The following is a 19,812-nucleotide window of genomic DNA, read 5'->3' on the forward strand; positions in this document are numbered from 1 at the left end:
AGAATCAAGAAGGTTTACAAGGCCATTGAGTTTTGAAATATCCCTGAATTGTTTAAATGGCACAGTGCCTGCATATAAACTATAAATCATCATATTATATTTAACAAAGTCATATCACCTTTACGGTCATTTATTAATTATGCATTATTATGTAATTGTGTGTAGTCTGTTTTGGACATAAGCTATCCTTTTAAGATAGGTATACTTTATGGAAAAACGTTGAAGTATGAATATAATTATTAAATATTTTATGAAGATGAAGTCCCCTTTCCCTGAATACCCTGACATGTAATATCTTGTATAAAACATGCTTTCCCCAAAACCCCAAGCTATGCAGTTGTACTCCAGACAGAAAACCCATTTTTTGAATTTTCATTTAAAAAAATGAACTTTTCTGAGAAATCCTAAAATGTAATTTTGTATGAACTCAGTTAATGAAAAAATTTAAATATGTACCATAAAGACGTAAATAGCACTGATAAAAGATTATTACTCTCAGACTACAAATGACCCCAAGGAAGTAAGTACCCTTCTTGGCTGAACAATTTATCAACAGCTTGAACTGACAGGAATGGTGATTCAATCCTGTGGCCCCACATATCAGATGTAGGCCACATTCTTCATTCTGCAGAACCAGAAAGGGAAAATGTCCCTGTCGCATTTGCCCTTTCATAGAGTTGGAAATATTAGAAAGGACATAAACAGACTAATTAAATCACAGCAGTATGGCTGGGATGAAAGCTGGTACAGATGTGACTGAGAAGATCCGTGTTAGGCTGGAGAAAGGAAAACAAGGACATGCAAACAGAACAGAGAGATGCCATAGGGGGAGAACAGACCAGACCCCAAAGTCCATGCCGTATATGGAAAGGGGACAGCTCTCCCTGAATTCCATCCTGATGTGCCAACTAAGACCCGGATGTCAGCCTCCTCCCTCTTGGAAAGAAAAAAGTTTCTAGTTGACTATTATGTCACCTTTAGCCAGTCATACCTCCCAACACCCCTTAGGATAGCTTGCCCACTCCTCCCCCTCCTAATCCCTTATAAGCGCCCCACCTCCCTAACCGGGTGTGACTTCTCTGGCCTCTGGCAATAAGGCCACAGAACCTCACCCAGAGGTATTTAAATAAATTACCTGGCCCTTTGTTGCCTCTCTTTGCCTGCTTATTGCGGCTAGAACTTATTTTACAATCCGTATCTGTGAACAGAACGTACTTCACTTCCAATCCATTCACTATTAGGTGCTTTCAAGCTTGCTGTGCAGACATTAAATAATAACATATCATTTCCAAGACTAAAACGATGTAAAGTAGTAAAAAAGGCTTTCTAAACAAGAAATCTTTTGTGTAAGAGAGAAAAAAAAATCATGTACCACTCAGTTCTGCTTTTGAGATAAATATGTAATAATGCCATTACCTTTCATCAGAAGGATCCTTGAAAATCTACACTCTTTGCTTATCAGGATTCCTTTAGCTTTTCCCAACGCGGCAAATGAAACGGAATGATCTTTCCCAAAGGGCAAGCACCCTCCTTCCCAGTTTTTTCTCCTGTATTGTGTTGCTATTTCATCGGTCTCCTCCCAATGTAGGTTGCTCAAAGGCAAGATCAGTATCACCCACACTAGCATCTTCAGGGCTCAGGGTGGAAACTTAAAAGACAAATAAAGGTTCAAAACTTTTTAACAAGTGGAATATTCTCCCAAAATTAACTTTCTAATATAAAAATGGACAAGGGAAAAAACTGTGCCCGCTCAACAAGTGGGATAAGCTCGAACAGCTTTCAATGTACGGTTGTACGGATTGATAAAGTCCATTCTCTCTGCAGGTTCTAAAATTCCCTCCCTGATACGAGTTGACAGAAAACAATTACAAAGCAAGAACAGAACCAGGAAGCAAACATCACACACGCGGCTGACTGACTTGCCCGTGCGGAGATGAGGGCGTAAAGTGCATTTCTCTGCCCGGCGCAGAGTGAGGCCGCCCGGACAGGCAGGTGGGCTGCTCCGTGGCACACCTTTAGTCACCGGAAGCGCTACGCAGGCGCGAGGCTGGGGCGGGGGAGGGGAGCGGCGTTCACCGGAGCGCCCGGCGGACACTAACGGCACCCTTCCTAGGACCGGCGGCAGCCAGCGCCGCGCGCCTCACCTCGGTTCTCCTCCTCCAGGTACCGCACCCGCAGCTCGCCTTCCGTCTTCACCTCAGGGCTGTAGCTCCTCCGCGGAGACGCCCCCCACCGGGCGCGGGCACCCAGCGCCGGGCCCACACGGCGCGCGGACTGGTCCAGGAGGCAGGCAGCCTCCACCCGGGGGCCGTACACAGCGAGCGGCCACCAAGCGGGCCCCGTACGCCGGCGAGTGGGCGAAACTCCCACGCGCAGGTGGCGCCGCCGCCACGGCCGCCGCCATGCTGTCGGCTCACGGCGCGGCCTGCGGCTGTTGCTCCGCCCTCAACACGAGCGCGCCGCCACCCGCAAGCCCCGCCTCGCCCCCCCCCCCCCCCCCCCCCCCCCCCCCGGCCTCGCTTCCCTCCAGGTCCCGCCCCCTAGCCGCCGCCCCGCCCCGCTCCCGCGTCCCGCCCTGTCCAGGCTCTGTGGCTTGAGATCCAGTTCCCAGGCCCCGGGGCTCTTACTTGGCACGGGATCTATTCGCTGCCCCGCAAAGGCAGGAGAAAGCAGTCCTCCAAGGCTGTGGAATGGCTTAGGTTCTGCAAGAATCCCCAGAGGGAGGCGCCTCCCTTTACTCACAGCTGTGCCTGGGGTCCAGTGTTAGCCGCAAAGCTGAATGAGAATGTGAGGTATCAGGATGGACTGACAGTAGCACCTCTGCGTGGGATCCTGCTTTCCTCTCGTACAGAGGTGCCACGGGTTATCCGCTAAAGTGCCTACGACCGTAAGCGGTGCTTACTGCACGGAGTTCAACAAGAGGGCAACAGCCAGTAAAGGGTCCTCAGCCCTCCAGCTCAAGCAGGTGGGATGGCCCTTCCCAGCCTAGTGTCCCACAACGGCGCCACCGTCCTGCCAAAGGGGCTCCTGGGCTTTCAAACCATATGCCGAGGTGTGCTCCTCCCTCATCCAGAAACGAGGAGTATCAGCTTAAGGTGCTCATCAGAACATCTTGTCTGGAATTTTCTCCTACCTAGCTTTTATCAAATTTCAACCAAGAAAAGTGTGTCTAGCAATATTGTTTGGAAATATACTGCTACGAGCACACTCCCACCACTACATAAATTTCTGCTATTGTACACTGACTACATTTTTCAGTCCTAAGTCCATTTTATAAGGTTGATAAGTATGTAAAGCATTTGGCCCCAGGAAATGGGAAGAGACTTGATCATATTAACTATTGTATAAACTTCCTTCTTAGTCTGTTCCAAACATTAAGATTTGTTATTTAATGGTCAGAAAACTTGGAAGGTGGTATTACTGCCCCCATTTTGCAGATGAGGACAGTGAGATTAAGTTACTTGCCAAACTGCAGCAGTTAAGTCCTAAGCAGGAATTTAAACCCTGATATATCTGACTGCAATTCCCATGTTCTTTATCGTTGTTTTACATAGACTTTCAATCAATCTAAGATCCAATAAATTTAATTCCCTTTGGTTCCTTTCTACTTTTCAGTAAAAGATGTGAGCCATGAACAAAGAGTGTAAGCCAGAAACAATGAGAATCAATTTGGGAAAGGAAGTTAAAACGGCTGTTGTTGGGGGTACTCTATTACTACCACTGTGTACAGAATTTGGGACTCTGGCCTCTGGCCAGCTCTCGGGCTACAAGAAAGCCTCTGATGTGGCCCAATGGCTACACCAGCATTTGTTGTAAGCGGGGCAAAAGACTGTGGGCTGTAGCTCGTCAGTGGGGCTTGCCATTGACATTTGAAGAAGTCAGCAGAGCCCAGAAGGAGTGCCTTGTGTGCTCTAAGAGGGACTTACACCGAGTCCCACAGCAACATGGGACAATAGTAAGGGGGCCAATACCCCTTCTCAGGTGGCAAATAGACTATATTGAGCCTCTGCCCATATCAGAAGGATATCAGTATCCCATGACTTGTGTGGACATGGCTACTGGACTATCGGTTGCTTTTCCTACATGTTGTGCAGATCAGCAAACCACCAAGAGAGGCCGGCCTGGAGCTTCTCTTTGCAGCCTATGGCCGGACGGAGGTGATTGAGAGCAATCAAGGCACCCACTTTATTGGACATGCGTTACAAGAATGGGTGCAAGCAATTAGGAATAAAGTGGAAATTTCATGTACCATATCATCCTATCAGGGCAGGTATGATAGAGAGTACAACAGTTTGTTGAAATCTGGCCTAAAGTGAGACAGCAACAGACTACAGGATTGGTCAGTTCGCCTATGGACAGTGCTGCGGTGTTTGAATGAGAAGCCATGTAAAGGAGCTTTGAGCCCTGTGCATATGCTCACACACCTTGCTGCCTCTCCTATACAATTGTATGTCCAAACCAAAGAAGTTATTGAAGCCAAGATATGGCCAGCAGAGCAACATCCTGCTGCCAGCCACTACTGCATTAAGCTCTGGAGACACTGTTGAATGGACTTGGCCCTGGACATTTCAACTCATGGAGCAGCAATGACTGGCCCTTCTGGCACCTTGGGGGAAAGGCCTGGAAGCTGGCCTCCTGCGTATTCCTGGAATAAGAGTTGAATGCCCCTCAAAGGTCACAGTAGTGTACCCAAAACATCCAGGAGGTAAGAGCATCTTGTGGGGAAGTTTTATCTTTATGGCCAGTGCATGTATCTCCCATAGCTCTATATATCGACCCATATGTAACTCCTACAGGGAGGGGGGTGAAAGTGTGGTATACTAGACCAGGATGAGATCCCGTTCCTGCCACTGTTTTATCACAGGACTACTCTCTTGCATGTATCCTACCTGATGGACAAGATTTGCCTATGCTGGTGTCATTAAAACATGTATCTTATCACCCTTAATATTTTGTTCTCCCACAGTCCTTGTGACCTGAAAACGCCCCTGGCTAAAGCTGCCGCATGGTGATTGCTCTGAACCCTCAGCTACTGCCTCCCTATGGAATGGATGAGCTATGGATTTAATCTGCATAAGACTTTGAACCTAGCTGAATTCTCCAGCCTGAGGATGGTCAAGATTGTATTGCTGTCACTATTGTTATATCATTAGTCTGGTCACAGTGCTCCAGTTTTCTTGCCCAGGGACTATTGCAGAAAAAGGGGAACAAGTAGATTATAAGGTGAGATTTCTGGAGGGGTGGCCTGTGGGTAAAACTGTAATATTTCCAGAATATCTCTCCTGGCTTTGGTGCATTTGCGTATCCTCAGGGTTGGAGAGAAGTTCATCTCCATGTCAAGGGGTAATTACCTGGGCAACCAAGGGCATGTCTGAACCTGAGAAGTTAAGGGGAGGGGCTTGCTTGCTTGCTTGCTTCTTCCAAAGCAGGGGAGAGAGACTGCACTGGACTGCAGTTTGTAAGCAGTAAACAGGTTTTAAACTTAATTTCTCCCTTTGACTGATTTCAGTTTTCAGAGGTGTTTTGCCCGGGGATTTCCTCTCCCCGGAATTACACCTAGTTACAGAAGTCCTTTTCTGTCGGCACCAACCACACAACTATCACAAACTGTTAGTATAGAAAGTGCTCTGAAGAATGAAGATCTTCTCTGCCACCAGTACCACACACTGGGAAACTGTCTCTTCTGCATCACTTCCTGTCCTGGGAGATGTACATACAGCTTCATTCACAGGCAGTCAGTAAAGGGTGGGAGACTTGCCCACATGTTCCCGGCCAGCAGCAATGAGCTCCCAGTGTTTGGACAGTATCCATATATATCCAGGAGAGAATTCTCCTTTCCGGGCAGCGGGCCTTCCTAGGTTCAGGCTGAGGGGAGCGGAGGGCGCGGGCTGTGCTTTGGGCACCCACGCCACCCAGTCATGGAGCCCACGGAGCCCTGCTGCCCTGCCATCTGCAAGTGACCTACCCCGGCTCCTTCAGAAAGTCTAATGGTCTCCAATACACCTTTGGAATTCAGTGTGGTTGTTTTACATGTAACATTTTTTGAAAGTCACTATTTTCATTGAACAGTGGGATGGACGCAACATGGCTATGATACTTGTCTTTTGAAAGCAGTAAAAATGTCTAATTATTATGTGAGGAAGAAGTAAACAAACAGCAATCTTTAAAAAATTAAGCTATCTCCACTCTGTAGGTAGGTGAATGAAGGAACATTGACTAATGCCTCTACTATTGGGTAGAAAATACAGACACCCTAGAAAATTAATCTTTTTTGATTATACTACCAGCCCCTGTATGTATCTGTATCTCTTCACTGAGCAAGAACTCGGATCAGAAAAAATTGGCCATATTTGATAAGGTTCAGAAACATAAAAGCTTTGGGGAGAAAGATGTGATTCTCAGTGTCTAGAGGGGCAAACCCATACCTAGGGGTGATCTCTAGAGATAGAGCCCCCTGGGTGTTCCTGCACAAGTCAGTGTCCACCAGGATTCCTTCCTTTGATCAGAAGATGTGAGTCACTGTAAGAAACAAACAAAATAGAACCAAGCCAGAGGAGGCAGGGATGGAAAGGGTAAGACCTGTAAGTCTGGGGACAGGAAATCCTGGGGCAAAGTACCTCTAAAACCCAAAATCAGTCACAGGGAGGTATAAAGTTTAAAACCCATTTATTGCTTGCAAACTGCAGTCCAGCACATCTCTCCCCCCTACTCCAGAAGAAGCAAGCAAGCCCCTCCCCTTAATCTCTCAGGTTCAGACATGCCCTCAGTTGTTCAGGTTATTACCCATTGACAAGGAGATGAATTTCTCTCCAACCCTGAGGATATGCAAATGCATCAAAGCCAAGCGAGATATTCTGGAAATGTTACAATTTTACCCACAGACCCAGTCCTAGAAGTACAGTTTGTGCCCAGTGGACTGTACCCAATGCTAAAGGCAAACAACTCCTGTGAAAAGGGGACTAGAGTATTAAATATCAGATCATCACACAGGCTAAGTGTTGCTTTGTGACACATACACAGCCAAGTAGTGAACCATCACATGGCAGTTTCTTGCTGTGTCATAATAACAAAGTTTGCAAAATACTGCACAGTGGACATGCAGCCCACAACTTGGGAGACATATTTTGGTCCACTTTCTGGTCAACAGTGGGTGATGGCAGACATGTTGCATCTGGCTTCTGTACCCCTGAGTTTCCTCCTGGTTCTCTCTGTCCAGGCCTATCTCTCTGGTCTGGATGGAACATTCTGGAGTAAGGCACTTGTGAGTACAGCAGTGCACACCTAGAAATGAAATCTGGCCCAATGAATCTGGTGTTTATTTTGGGAGATCTGAGGATGCAGGACGTTTTCTGGCACAACACGAAAGAAGTCACGGTGATTATATCTGTATAATTAATCTCTCAGGGAGAGATTATCAAGGAGAGTATTTATAGGTATTCCCACGGACAGGGGGGAGAAGAGGACCCACAGTGACAGGGGGGCTCACACAGCAGGGAATCTGACTTGCACAGCTCACAGCTCATGCTACTCTCACAAAAGGCCTGCACACATTCAATCACAAAGACAAAAGGTTTCCATGTGAACCAGCAGTCCCACCTCTGGGTAGGTGCCCAGAAGAACTCACAGCAGGAAGCTGGAAGCAACCCATCCTCCTCAAGGGATGAATGGATAAAGAAAATGGGGCCTGTGCAGTCAATGGAGTATCAGGCAGCCCTTTAAGGGAGGGAATGTTACTGCTACACCACGGACAAACCTTGAGGACATAAAGCTAAGTGAAATGGCCAGTCACAGAAGGACCGACACTATACCACTCCACTCACATGATGCATCAAAAGCAGTCAAAAATCATAGATGGAGTAGAAAGGGGGCTGCTATGAGCTAGGGGAGGGCAAGAGACATCAGTGTTTAGGGGACACAGAGCCTCAGTGTTGCAAGATGAAAAGTTCAAGAGATCTGTGGACAACCGTGTGAAAATGTTTAACAATACTGAACCATACACTTAAACGTCCACCTCATCTAGGTATCAAAACCACCTTTGCTCTAAACATCAGTGCTGAAATAATACAGAAGACAAGGAACTCTTAAATGGTTACATACTGATCACCCTGAAAGCTGCTGCCTCCTGGGTAAGTCATTTCTATAAAAATCATGGCAATTTGACTTGTCCCTTCTTGACTCATTCCCCTTAGCCACACCCCCAAAAAATCCATAATAGGGTTTGCATCTAAGCAAGGTTTTGGAATTGCTGCGATCTGAGATACCTGTAGATATTTCTGTCTCCCATAGGACATTATTCTTCCAAAGAAAATATGTTTTAGTTATCTTCCCCAGGCCTACTGATGTATGCATGTAAAAATAGTCTCCACTTACTACAGAAGGATCATAAAATGCAGTGAAAAGAACTCCAGGGGGAATACCTCAGTGAGCAGTTAGGAGGTGCTCCATAAACCTCAGTCTGTCTCATCTGTAATTTCATCCTAATAGCTTGTGGAAACACACTTTAACGCACTAATCCCCCAGGTAAACCTGATTCTAGCTCCATTTGCTATAATCTTTCTGAATGTAAAAATTACAATTAGAATGTTCTACTTGTAGGTCATTTCCTGAATAAGTGATCCTTTTTGTGAGCTGGCAGAGAGAAAGTTGAGCAGAGGATAGCAGTTGTGATTTTGTATGAGAAGGATTCTCAGTCAATGAGCCGCACCCTTTCTCACTCCCACTAATTTCCTCAGCAATGCTCTGGGCCAGTAACTTCCTATTTAAATTTTCGAGTTTGGGTTTAGACTCTAAATTCAGTAACAACAGAGAAACTTCTGATCAACTGCTTGCCAGACTCCCCTATGGTACATGGTATAGTAATTTGTCACGAAACCATTGTCACTTTTTTCCACTTAATTTATTAAAGCGACCAATATATAGTGAGGTACTTGACATGGTGTGGACACCAGAGTGATGATGATGAGTTAGATGGACACAGGCCTTGTGCTCCTTCTTGCACAGGCTAAGGTTAGCCAACCTGTCCCACAGGCAGAGAAGTAAGTGGGTTTCCTTCTCTGCTCCATTCCCAAGAGGTCTTTTATTTAGACCAAAATGCGACTTGTTTAAGATTCCTGGAATTGTTTAGAAATATGAACTAAGGGTTATTGCCATTTTTCCCAGACAGTTTTTTTCTTTAACTGAGGAATAGGATCTGCTTCCTTTATGTGTATGTTTTTAAGCATAAAAAGAACACATACTTACTTAAAATGTGTTAGTCTCCCCTAAAATCAGAAGCTTCCCCTCCTTGCTAAAGGAGAAGCCATTAACTACTAGTATTTGGTGTTTGCACTTTGAGACTTTTATCCAAGAAGATTTAAATACATATCTGTTCATACCCACCCCCACACCCCATGTACACACAGAGATTGGGTGGTTTTGTTTTTACGAAGATAACATTATATTTATATAAGTTTTCATAACTTGATTTTCACATAGCAGAGTATCATGGACATGTTATTTTAGTATATTAACCTACTTACATTTTTAGTGGGCTACACCATAGCCACAGAGTAAATAAATCATAACTGTTGATTTTTAACCATTCTTATATTGATAAAACATTAGATTATTTCCAATTTATCGCTATTGGAGACCATGATTTAGGAAATGTTCCTGGACATACATATTTTCACACTTGTGTGTGCTTTACCTGTAGAATAAAATCTTGGAAGTGGGATTGCTAGGTCATAGGGGTTGTGCATTTTAAACTTGGATAATGTGAAGTTACTTTCAAGAAAGATGACACCCAGTTCAGGTGTTCCCATCGGCAGCACATGAGAACACGCACTTGCGCCCTCTCTAACACTGTGTATTAAGTTTGCCAATCAGACAGGTAAAAAAGGATGTTATTTTAGTTTGCAGACTTCTGGTTTCGACTCTGACATGTAAAAAGCTTGGAACTCACCATTCTCATCTTTACAACAAGAAAAATCTGGATAAACTAAAAATCAATGGCTTTTCTTAGATCCATCAGAGAATTGAAAGTTCAAGGTAAGCCGTACCCTGAACTCTGCAGAGACAGCTGCATCCAGAGAGATACAACAGAAGCCACTGGAGTGGGGAGGGTGGGACCATTGAACTTCACTAGTAATCATGATGAATGGCTGGAAGCTGAGCAAGGACTCATGTGAGAGTGAGAAACATTTAGGGCCCCAATCATAGAGGAGCCCCTATAATTTTGAGATAGTTTCCCCACCAGGTTCTTATGGTGAGGATCTGAGAAAAAATCCCCTGGTCCAGCCCTAACGGCCCCCAGCCCTAACGATCCCCAGCCCTAACGATCCACAGCCCTAACGATCCCCAGCCCTAACGGCCCCCAGCCCTAAAGGCCCCCAGCCCTAATGATCCCCAGCCCTAACGGCCCCCAGCCCTAACGTCCCCAGCCCTGACGGCCCCCAGCCCTAACGATCCTCAGCCCTAACGATCCCCAGCCCTAACGGCCCCCAGCTCTAACGATCCCCAGCCCTAACGGCCCCCAGCTCTAACGATCCCCAGCTCTAACGATCCCCAGCCCTAACGATCACCAGCCCTAACGGCCCCCAGCCCTAACGATCCCCAGCCCTAACAGCCCCCAGCCCTAATGACCCCCAGCCCTAACGGCCCCCAGCTCTAACGGCTGCCCCGCGCCAGCCTGAGCTCCGACTTTTCTATGGCAACGCGACGCGAGTCCCACCGCTGTCAAAGCTGGAGTCGGCGGGAGCGCCAGCGCGCCTGAAGGGCAACGCAGCGAGGCCAAGCTAGGGCCCCGCAGCCGCCCCGCAGGCCCGCCGCCGCGCTCATGGTGCATTCCTGCTCCCGCTGTATCTCGGCCTTACTTTTTGTAAACACACCTCTTACTCAGTTAGGCTGAGAGTGTGATCACAAGGGGCATTGTTTAAAAACAAGAAAGCCCCAAATGAAGTCATCTGCCACCCACGTCACAACAGCAAAGCAAGACAATTACAGTTTCAACCTCCTTCACGGATTCACCTTTTAACAATCTGAAATTTCCTGACCAGTGCTAATGAGGCGATCTGCATGATAAAAACCTGCCATTCCTTTTCCACCAAAAAGATGTCCTCGCCTGAAACAAACCACTCCTTTCTTTTGTTAATAACTTCACATCCCATCGCCCCTCCTCCAAAAACCTTCCATTTTGTACAACTCCTCAGAGGCCCCCTCTACTTGCAAGATGGGATGGTGCTCAGTTCATGAATCACTTAATAGAGCAACTAGATCTTCAGGTTTACTTGGTTGAATTTTTTTTTAGTCTTATGTAATTTGTATTCTCTTTTGCAATTATCGTAGTCTTCCACGCTTTGTTGAGAGGTTGATTTTGATCATGGAATCTCAGATACATCTACAGCACGTTTGTTTGCTTTTTAACCACAGGAGCAGGTGCATGATTCAATTTTTATGAAAACAAACCATGTGTGAATACACCTAAGCTTTCAAAAAATCCAGGTTCTAAGAATTAAGAAGATAATTATCTTTCCATTACTTGTTTGGAATCATGTCATTTTTAAATAACATACCATCAATTCAAAAATACACTTCTAAAAAGGGATGCAACTTACGATATCCTTTCAAATTCATAAAAATATGGTAGTTTTCCTCAAATTTAGTACATAAAAGGTACATTATTTCCTACTCTCCACTTTTACTTACCTTTATTTTGAATATTAAAAAGAAATATAACACATCTCTCATCACATCACTGAGAAAACCTAATTCCTCTTATTCTCCTTGACAAAAGAGTAATTTTGGACAGATAGCTTGCTAGGCTGGCTGCCAGCTATCAGCATTAATTCCTTGGAAGTTCGAAGTATATACCATACTTGCATCTAATGACTGTGTCTTTCATTATTTTTCTTCCTTTTTTTTTTCACTGAGTGAGTGTGTGATACCTAATTTTCCTGTATAGTTATATGTCTCAAGAAGGTTTTAATTCTTTTTGTACTGCATTGATATTTTAGTTAACTTTATAATTGTAAAATGATTTATACTCTGTTTTGTAACATCCTGACGAAATGATGAAATGTCAGATTATCCTTTAAAGAAAAATTGATTTGATTGACATCTGGGTTTTCAGCAGCAACACTGGAGATAAGAATACAAGGCAATAACATTTTTAAAAATTGAAAGAAACATGTTTTAACCCTTTACTTTCAGCCAAGGTCTTTTAAACATGAGGGCACAGAAAAACATGTTATCAGAAAATAAGACCTCCAAAGTACTCCAAAGTAGTATCTCACAGAGATCTGTTTGAAAATTTTCTCGGAGAAAATATTCTAGTAGGAAAAAATATAAACCTAGGAATATGCTATTAGGTTTGTGGAAATAAGGATTGATGTTAGTGATGTTTATTGTATAATAAAAAAAATACATGAAAATGTAGCATATCCAAAATAACCCAGAAGTACAGCCTCAGGAAATATCCCCTTGAAATAAGAGCCATGATGATGGAAAAAGCAAAATCAGAAGAAGTGAGAGGAGGTAAGAATACTTGCTTGGTGTGCTGAGATGATGCTACAATTGACACACGTAAGAAACTGAGGAGGAAATTCACATAATAATGATATAAAATCACTACAATACTAAAATTTTCCAAATTCAAACAAGCAGAAAAAGACTTGATCTTGGAAATGGAAGATGCAAAAGGTGCAGATAAAAAGAATAAAGTATGGAAAATAAAGCATCAAGTAAGGTGATAGAAATAAATCATAATAGAAGAAAAGTCAAGGGAAAGATAGCTGGGCAAGATTTTTAAGTGGTATAAAACAAATCAGATAAAATACATTGAAAATAGAGTTATGGAAAAAATAAAGAGGTCAAATATGCATACAAAAAAGACCTAAGTCCAGGGCAGCCAAGATGGCAGCATGAGTAGAGCAGTGGAAATCTCCTCCCAAAACCATACATATTTTTGAAAATTCAACAAGTACAACTATCCCTTAAAGAGAGACCAGAAGATACAGGACAACAGCCAGGCTACATCTACACCTGCGAGAACCCAGCACCTAGTGAAGGGGGAGAGGAAGGCCACAAACCAGCGAGAAGGGACATTCTTCAAGCCAACACATGCACCAGCTTCCCGCAACTACCTGTATCACCATGAAAAGGCAGAAGAATTTGATACAGACCAGACTAACCCAGACATCCTCCCCTGAGAAGTAATCTGGGGAGATAGACCTAATCAATCTCCCTGAAAAAGAATTCAAAATAAAGGTCATAACCATGTTGATGGATCTTCAGTGAAATATGCAAGAGCTAAGGGATGAAGTCTGGAGGGAGACTACAGACATAGAACTGCTGGAGACCAAAAGGCCCCCACCCACAAAATGGCGAACTCCCTGCTTCTCTTCCGGGTCCTCTGCCCCCGCCGGCGCCAACCAAGGCCCAATCACCCCTCTACCCGTTCCCGCCGGCACCACCTAAGGTCCAATTATCTCCTGACCCACCCCTTACTTGCTAACCTGTATAAATTGAGCCTGCAAACAAACTGTGCCAGCTTGATCAGACACCCTGTCTTGCTGGTCGTTCTTTGTGTCCCTTGCTTGTTTCATTTCTGCAGGCGTCTCTGGCTACACCCTACGTTTGTCCTGCAGGCCAGGACAACTGGCACCCAACGTGGGACACCGGGACTCCTGCTGAAACGTCTGCTCATAAGCCCTGGCCAGGCATTCATTTGAGTCATCACACGGGTACTCATCTGATGTCGACTCTGCATTGAGGATCACTGTGGCTCACCCGTCCGAAATACAGATCCTGGAGAGGTGAGTAGACGCATCGCCCAAGCAAGCATCTTAAATGCCTCTTGTGAGTTCTCACTGATCCCCTCTCTCTAGTTTGCTGCCATGATTTATTCCTTGTTTTGTCCCCTGGTTGTTCCTTTCTGAAAACCTTGTGCTTACTTCGGGCTAACAGTCGTTAGCCTGCACAAGGGACTCTGACTACAGAGTCCCTGCCCTAGAGGGTCCAAGCAAGCAGATTATACTTGCCGGCCATCCTACGTAAGCAAGGGCTCGCCTGAGCTGATGAGAATACCTCCAGTAGTTCAATACATTGGCGTGGTCGTGGCTGATTTAGTAAAATTCCTACTTACATAAAGCAGAAATCCCAGCCATCCTAATGGGAAACTCACTGAACTCCCACGAGGTATTTCTTAGTGGACTCAAGGAGTCCCTCAGGACACGAAGTGTAAGGGTTAAAAGAAAAGATCTTAAGATAATTTTTTTCCTTTATTCATGAAATTTGCCCCTGGTTTCCCCTTGAAGGCACTATCGATCATAAACTTTGGAAGAGAGTTGGTGACGCCCTCCAAGACTTTTATCAGACCTTTGGCCCTGAAAAGGTTCCTGTTTCAGCATTTTCTTACTGGAACCTTATTCACGACATCCTTGAGGTTCATTCTCAAGATCCTGACATTAAAGATATCATTAAAACAGGAGAAATAGCCCTTAAGGAAAACTCTCGACCACCCTCTGCCTGTCCTTCAGTAGCCGTAGATATCCCTGAAGAGCCTACTGCTTCTATTAAAGAATCCCCAACTTCAACCTAATATAAAATGTCCAGACACTCACGATAACCCTGATCCTCCTAAAATCCCAAATATCTATCCTATGCTCACATCTTTAAGACACCAAACAGATCATTTAAACCTAAGAAATGAAGAGCCCATAGAAGAGCAAGCCGTCCATTACCATGAACATGAAGACCCCTGGCGCCTTACAGCACCAGCCCTTCTAGTGCCACTAATAGAAGCTTCAGACCCCCTCCATATAAACCTATTTCCCCTCAATGTGTTCCTATATTTCAAATCCCTGATCTAGAGACATCTCACAACTTCCCCCTTTCATCTGACCCCATCCGACAAGCAAAAATTTCTCTAACCAAAGAAGTCTCTTCACTTAAAGAAATTTTGCAACAAAAACGTGAACATGTTCAGCTCATTAAAGAGATTAAAGCCCTTGATGCCAAGCTAACATCATTAAACCCCATGCAGACTCCCTCACTCCCTAAAAAACCCATACAGAAAGTGAAACCTAAAAGCCCAATCCTAGCCTTTCCAGTCACTTGCGGTCACCCACTCACCCGTGGTCGCCACCCAGAAACACCCCCGGAAGTCAGAGAAGAGAGCGAGGACAAGAACGCCCCAGACTCCCAAGACCCAGATACTCCAGACCAAGAACAGAATTCCGAGGGAGAGCCCTCAGACAATGAAGAGTCTGGTAATCATATAGAAAACCCAGCTAATGCCCAAAAATATCGCCGCCTTAACCTTAAACACCTAAAAGACTTAAAAACAGCTGTTACCAATTATGGCCCCACAGCTCCTTTTACATTAGCCTTAATTGAAAGCCTGAGTGATCGATGGCTAACTCCTAATGACTGGCTTTCCCTAGCTCGAGCCGCCTTGTCAGGAGGAGAGTATGTTTTGTGGCGTACTGACTTTGTAGAAAATTGCTGTGAGACTGCGCAGCACAATAGTGAAAGTAAAACTTCACGCTCATGGACAAGAGATAAACGGCTCGGGTGAAGCCCCTATGAAACAAATGAAGCCCAAGCAGCCTTCCCCCCAGGCCTTTTAGCTCAAGTCCAAAACGCAGCCCTTAAGGCCTGGCAGCGCCTTCCTCCTAAAGGCTCCGCTACTACCTCCCTAGCAAAAATCCGCCAAGGTCCTGACAAGCCTTACAGCGACTTCATTAGTCGCCTAACAGACGCTGCTGAGTGACTAGTCGGGGGAGGAGAAACAGAAAGTGCCTTTGTTAAACTCCTAGCTTATGAAAATCCTAACCCAACCTGTCAAGAAACCATAAGACCTCACCGTTCTGGCAGTCTCTCTGATTATATTAAACTTTGCTCAGGCATAGGAACCTCTCACGCAATTGGATTAGCCATAGGAATGGCACTTAAAGACATTAAAATAGATAACAATAAACAAAAAACTTGCTTTAATTGCAAGCAACCAGGACACTTCACCCGCCAGTGTCCGACAGGGACCCAGCCTCACCTGACCCGCGCTTCCCCCAAAACTGTTTGCCCTCGATGCCGGCGTGGTTTACATTGGGCTAAGGAATGCCGTTCTAAGACAACTATTGAAGGCACACCCCTCCCACTGCTCCAGGGAAACTCCCAGAGGGGCCAGCCCCTGGCCCCATCACCGAGCATAAACCAAGGGGCTATCAGGTTCGTTCCCCAAGCTCAACAGCAGCGAATCTTCCCTACGCAGACATCAGTTCTCCCTCCTGTGCCACCCAAAGAAGCACAAGATTGGACCTCTGTTCCACCACCAACACAATATTAATACCCGACCAAGGTACCCAGCTGCTCCCTACAGAAACCTATGGGCCCTTACCCTCCAGCACCTTTGGTCTAACTCTAGGACGAAAAAGCCCTGCATTAGTTGGCCTCCATACTATACCAGGAGTTGTTGATAATGATTATACAGGACAAATTACCCTCCTAGCCTCTGCTCCAACCGGCCCGATATCCATATCTAAAGGAGAGCGAATAGCCCAACTCCTGCTACTCCTGTTAGAGTCAACATATAAAAGTTGTAATACAAATTCCAGATCAAATGCTGCCTTTAGCTCTTCTGATGCCTATTGGGTACAACAAATCACCACCGAAAAGCCGTCGTTAACCCTACAATTAGATGGTAAATCCTTTGAAGGATTAGTTGATACAGGAGCAGATGCTACAGTGATATCAGCCCAACAGTGGCCTCCTAGTTGGCCCTGTAGTACGTCTGTAACCCATCTAAAAGACATTGGTCAATCCACTAACCCCAAACAAAGTTCTAAGATTTTAATCTGGAAAGATAAAGAAGGGAATTCAGGACAAGTCCAACCTTATATAGTAGCTGGGTTACCCATTAACTTATGGGGACATGACATTTTATCTCAATTGAAACTTGTCATGGCTAGCCCGAATGATATAATCATGCAACAAATGCTTAATCAAGGCTATCTGCCCAGCCAGGGCCTAGGAAAAAGTAGCCAAGGTATAAAAGAACCCCTTACTGTCATACCCAAGAATGACCATTTAGGAATAGGGAATAAAAATTTTCTGTGATGGCCATTGACTTTCCTGTACCCCACGCAGACAAAATAAAATGGAAATCAGACTCTCCTGTCTGGGTAGATCAATGGCCTTTAAATCAAGAAAAACTTACAGCAGCCACCAAGTTAGTACAGGAACAATTAGCTGCTGGACACTTAGAACCCACCACCTCTCCTTGGAACACTCCTATATTTGTAATTAAAAAAAAAATCAGGAACATGGAGACTCCTCCAAGACCTCAGAGAAATCAACAAAACCATGTTCTCAATGGGGGCCCTTCAACCCGGTCTCCCCTCTCCAATAGTCATCCCAGCTAATTATTTCAAGATCATTATTGATCTTAAGGATTGTTTCTTTACCATTCCACTCCATCCCCAAGATAGAGAACGCTTTGAGTTTAGTAATCCCGTCACCAATTTTAAGGGGCCAATGCATCGCTACCAGTGGAAAGTACTCCCTCAAGGTATGGCAAACAGCCCCACACTGTGTCAAAAATTTGTAGCCCAAGCCATAGATCCCCTCAGACCCCGGTGGCCTTCCATCTATATCATTCATTATATGGATGATATCCTCCTGGCTGGAGCATCCAACTCTGAAGTCTTAAAATGTAGCCAAGAATTGACCACCCATCTCACCTTTTTTGGTCTCCAAATTGCTCCAAACAAAATTCAATTAACAGATCCCTATTACTACCTTGGCTTTGAATTAACTTCAAACAAAATCACTACCCAGAAGATCCAATTAAAAACATCACACTTACAAACACTGAATGATTTCCAAAAGTTCTTAGGAGACATTAATTGGCTCAGACCCTATCTTAAATTAACCACTGGAGAGTTAAAACCTCTTTTTGATATACTACAAGGAGACCCCAATCCCTTATCCCCTCGGAAACTGTCCACTGAGGCAAAAGAAACTTTAAACATTGTTGAAACAGCTATAAAACAACAACAAATTATGTTCCTATCCTATGACAGGCCCTTCGCTCTCATCATCTGTAATACGCCACATACCCCTACTGGAGTTTTATGGCAAAATAATCCTTTGTTATGGATCCATTTGCCCTCCTCCCCACCTAAAGTTCTTATCACATACCCCTCACTAGTTGCAAAGATCATAAAAATAGGCAGAGAAAAAAGCCACCAGCATTTTGGCAGAGACCCTGATCAGCTCATCATTCCTTATACAAAAGAACAAACAGATTGGCTGTCCCAGAATGTAGATGACTGGATTATATCCCTTGCTTCTTTCCAAGGTAAAACCGATAATCACTATCCCTCACATAAACTCCTTCAATTCTCATGACTACATCCCTTTATTTTCCCAAAAATAACCTCATCCACTCCTTTAGAAAATGCCTCTCTAGTTTTTTCTGATGGCTCCTCCTCTGGTATTGCTGCCTATGTTATAAACTCACAGAGTTACAGTATTCAATCACCCTTTAAATAAGCCCAACTTGTAGAATTATTTGCTATCTTACAAGTTTTTAAAATGTTGAGCCAAATCCCTTTTAATCTGTATACCGACAGTGCCTACATAGCATATTCAGTTCCTATTCTAGAAACAGTCCCTTATATTAAACCTTCTACCAATGCTGTTTCCCTCTTCCAACAACTCCAAACCTTTATATTACTCATACAAGCCCCTTTCTATATTGGACATCTGTGAGCCCACACTAACCTTCCTAGTTCCCTCTCCCAAGGCAATGCCCTCACAGACAAAAATACCCACTTCACATATTCCATTTCAACCAATGCAGTCACCAAAGCTAGTCAATACCATGCTCTTCACCATGTGAATGCGCACACTCTTCGACTTTTATTTAAACTCACCAGAGAACAAGCTAGGCAAATTGTTAAAGACTGCCCGGGGTGTGTAACCTTACTGCCATTCCCTCATTTAGGAGTTAATCCGAGAGGTCTACTCCCTAATGAAATCTGGCAAATGGATGTCACCCATATCCCTGAGTTTGGAACTCTAAAATATACTCACGTGACTACTGATACCTACAGTGGTTTTATATTTGCCACCCTCTACAGTGGCGAAGCCACCAAAAATGTCATAGCCCATGTTCTCCAATGCATTACTGTTATTGGTAAACCCCAAACTATTAAAACAGATAATGGGCCTGGATACACTTCACAAGCATTTCAAAATTTCTGCCATCAATTCCAAATCACGCATATCACAGGTATTCCTTACAACCCCCAAGGACAACGAATAATCGAACGAACCCATCAGACACTAAAGAATACAATTAATAAGCTTAAAACCAACACTGTTTACCCTATAAAAAACTCTCCAAAAAACCTCCTTAATCATGCACTATTCACGCTCAACTTTTTACAATTAGACAACCACAACAAGTCTGCCGCTGACAGGTTGTGGCACCAAGAAACAAAAAACCAATTTGCAGAAGTCTTATGGAAAGATCCTCTAACCTTTAAATGCATGGTCCCGACCCAGTTCTCATCTGGGGTAGAGGCCACGCCTGTGTATATGATACACAGGGAAATGGGCCTCGATGGTTACCTGAGCGCCTTGTCAAACCCATTAATACCCCTTTAAAACATATTAATAATAACCCAATACATTCCAGGGAGGAGAATCCTCCCTGAGAACAGTTTTTCCTTGCCTTTCAGGAAGAAGTTAAATATTCATCATCATTGGACAAGGTAAACCCACCTAACCTTTGTTAGCACAGTTGTAGACCCACTACCAGTGATCTCG

General features: G+C 44.4%; 1 protein-coding gene and 1 long non-coding RNA gene across 2 annotated transcripts in view; one reads left to right on the plus strand and one right to left on the minus strand.

Moving 5' to 3' along the window:
- Positions 1-2,445, minus strand: part of C2H9orf153 (chromosome 2 C9orf153 homolog) — a gene marked incomplete at its 5' end in the record, with an annotated part of 47,878 nt that extends 45,433 nt beyond the window's left edge. The window contains one exon of the mRNA XM_073219922.1: positions 2,145-2,445. Coding sequence (XP_073076023.1) covers positions 2,145-2,445 — 301 coding nt within the window. The remainder of the gene's footprint in view (positions 1-2,144) is intronic.
- Positions 2,446-7,998: 5,553 nt separating this feature from the next.
- LOC140845066 (uncharacterized) lies at positions 7,999-19,748 on the plus strand. Its single transcript, XR_012123703.1, has 4 exons — positions 7,999-8,126; positions 9,894-10,029; positions 13,592-13,793; positions 19,725-19,748. It is a non-coding gene; the product is annotated as an uncharacterized lncRNA (long non-coding RNA).
- The last annotated feature ends 64 nt before the right edge of the window (positions 19,749-19,812 follow it).

Source organism: Manis javanica, chromosome 2 (assembly GCF_040802235.1).
Source record: "Manis javanica isolate MJ-LG chromosome 2, MJ_LKY, whole genome shotgun sequence".
NCBI classification, from domain to species: Eukaryota; Metazoa; Chordata; class Mammalia; order Pholidota; family Manidae; genus Manis; species Manis javanica.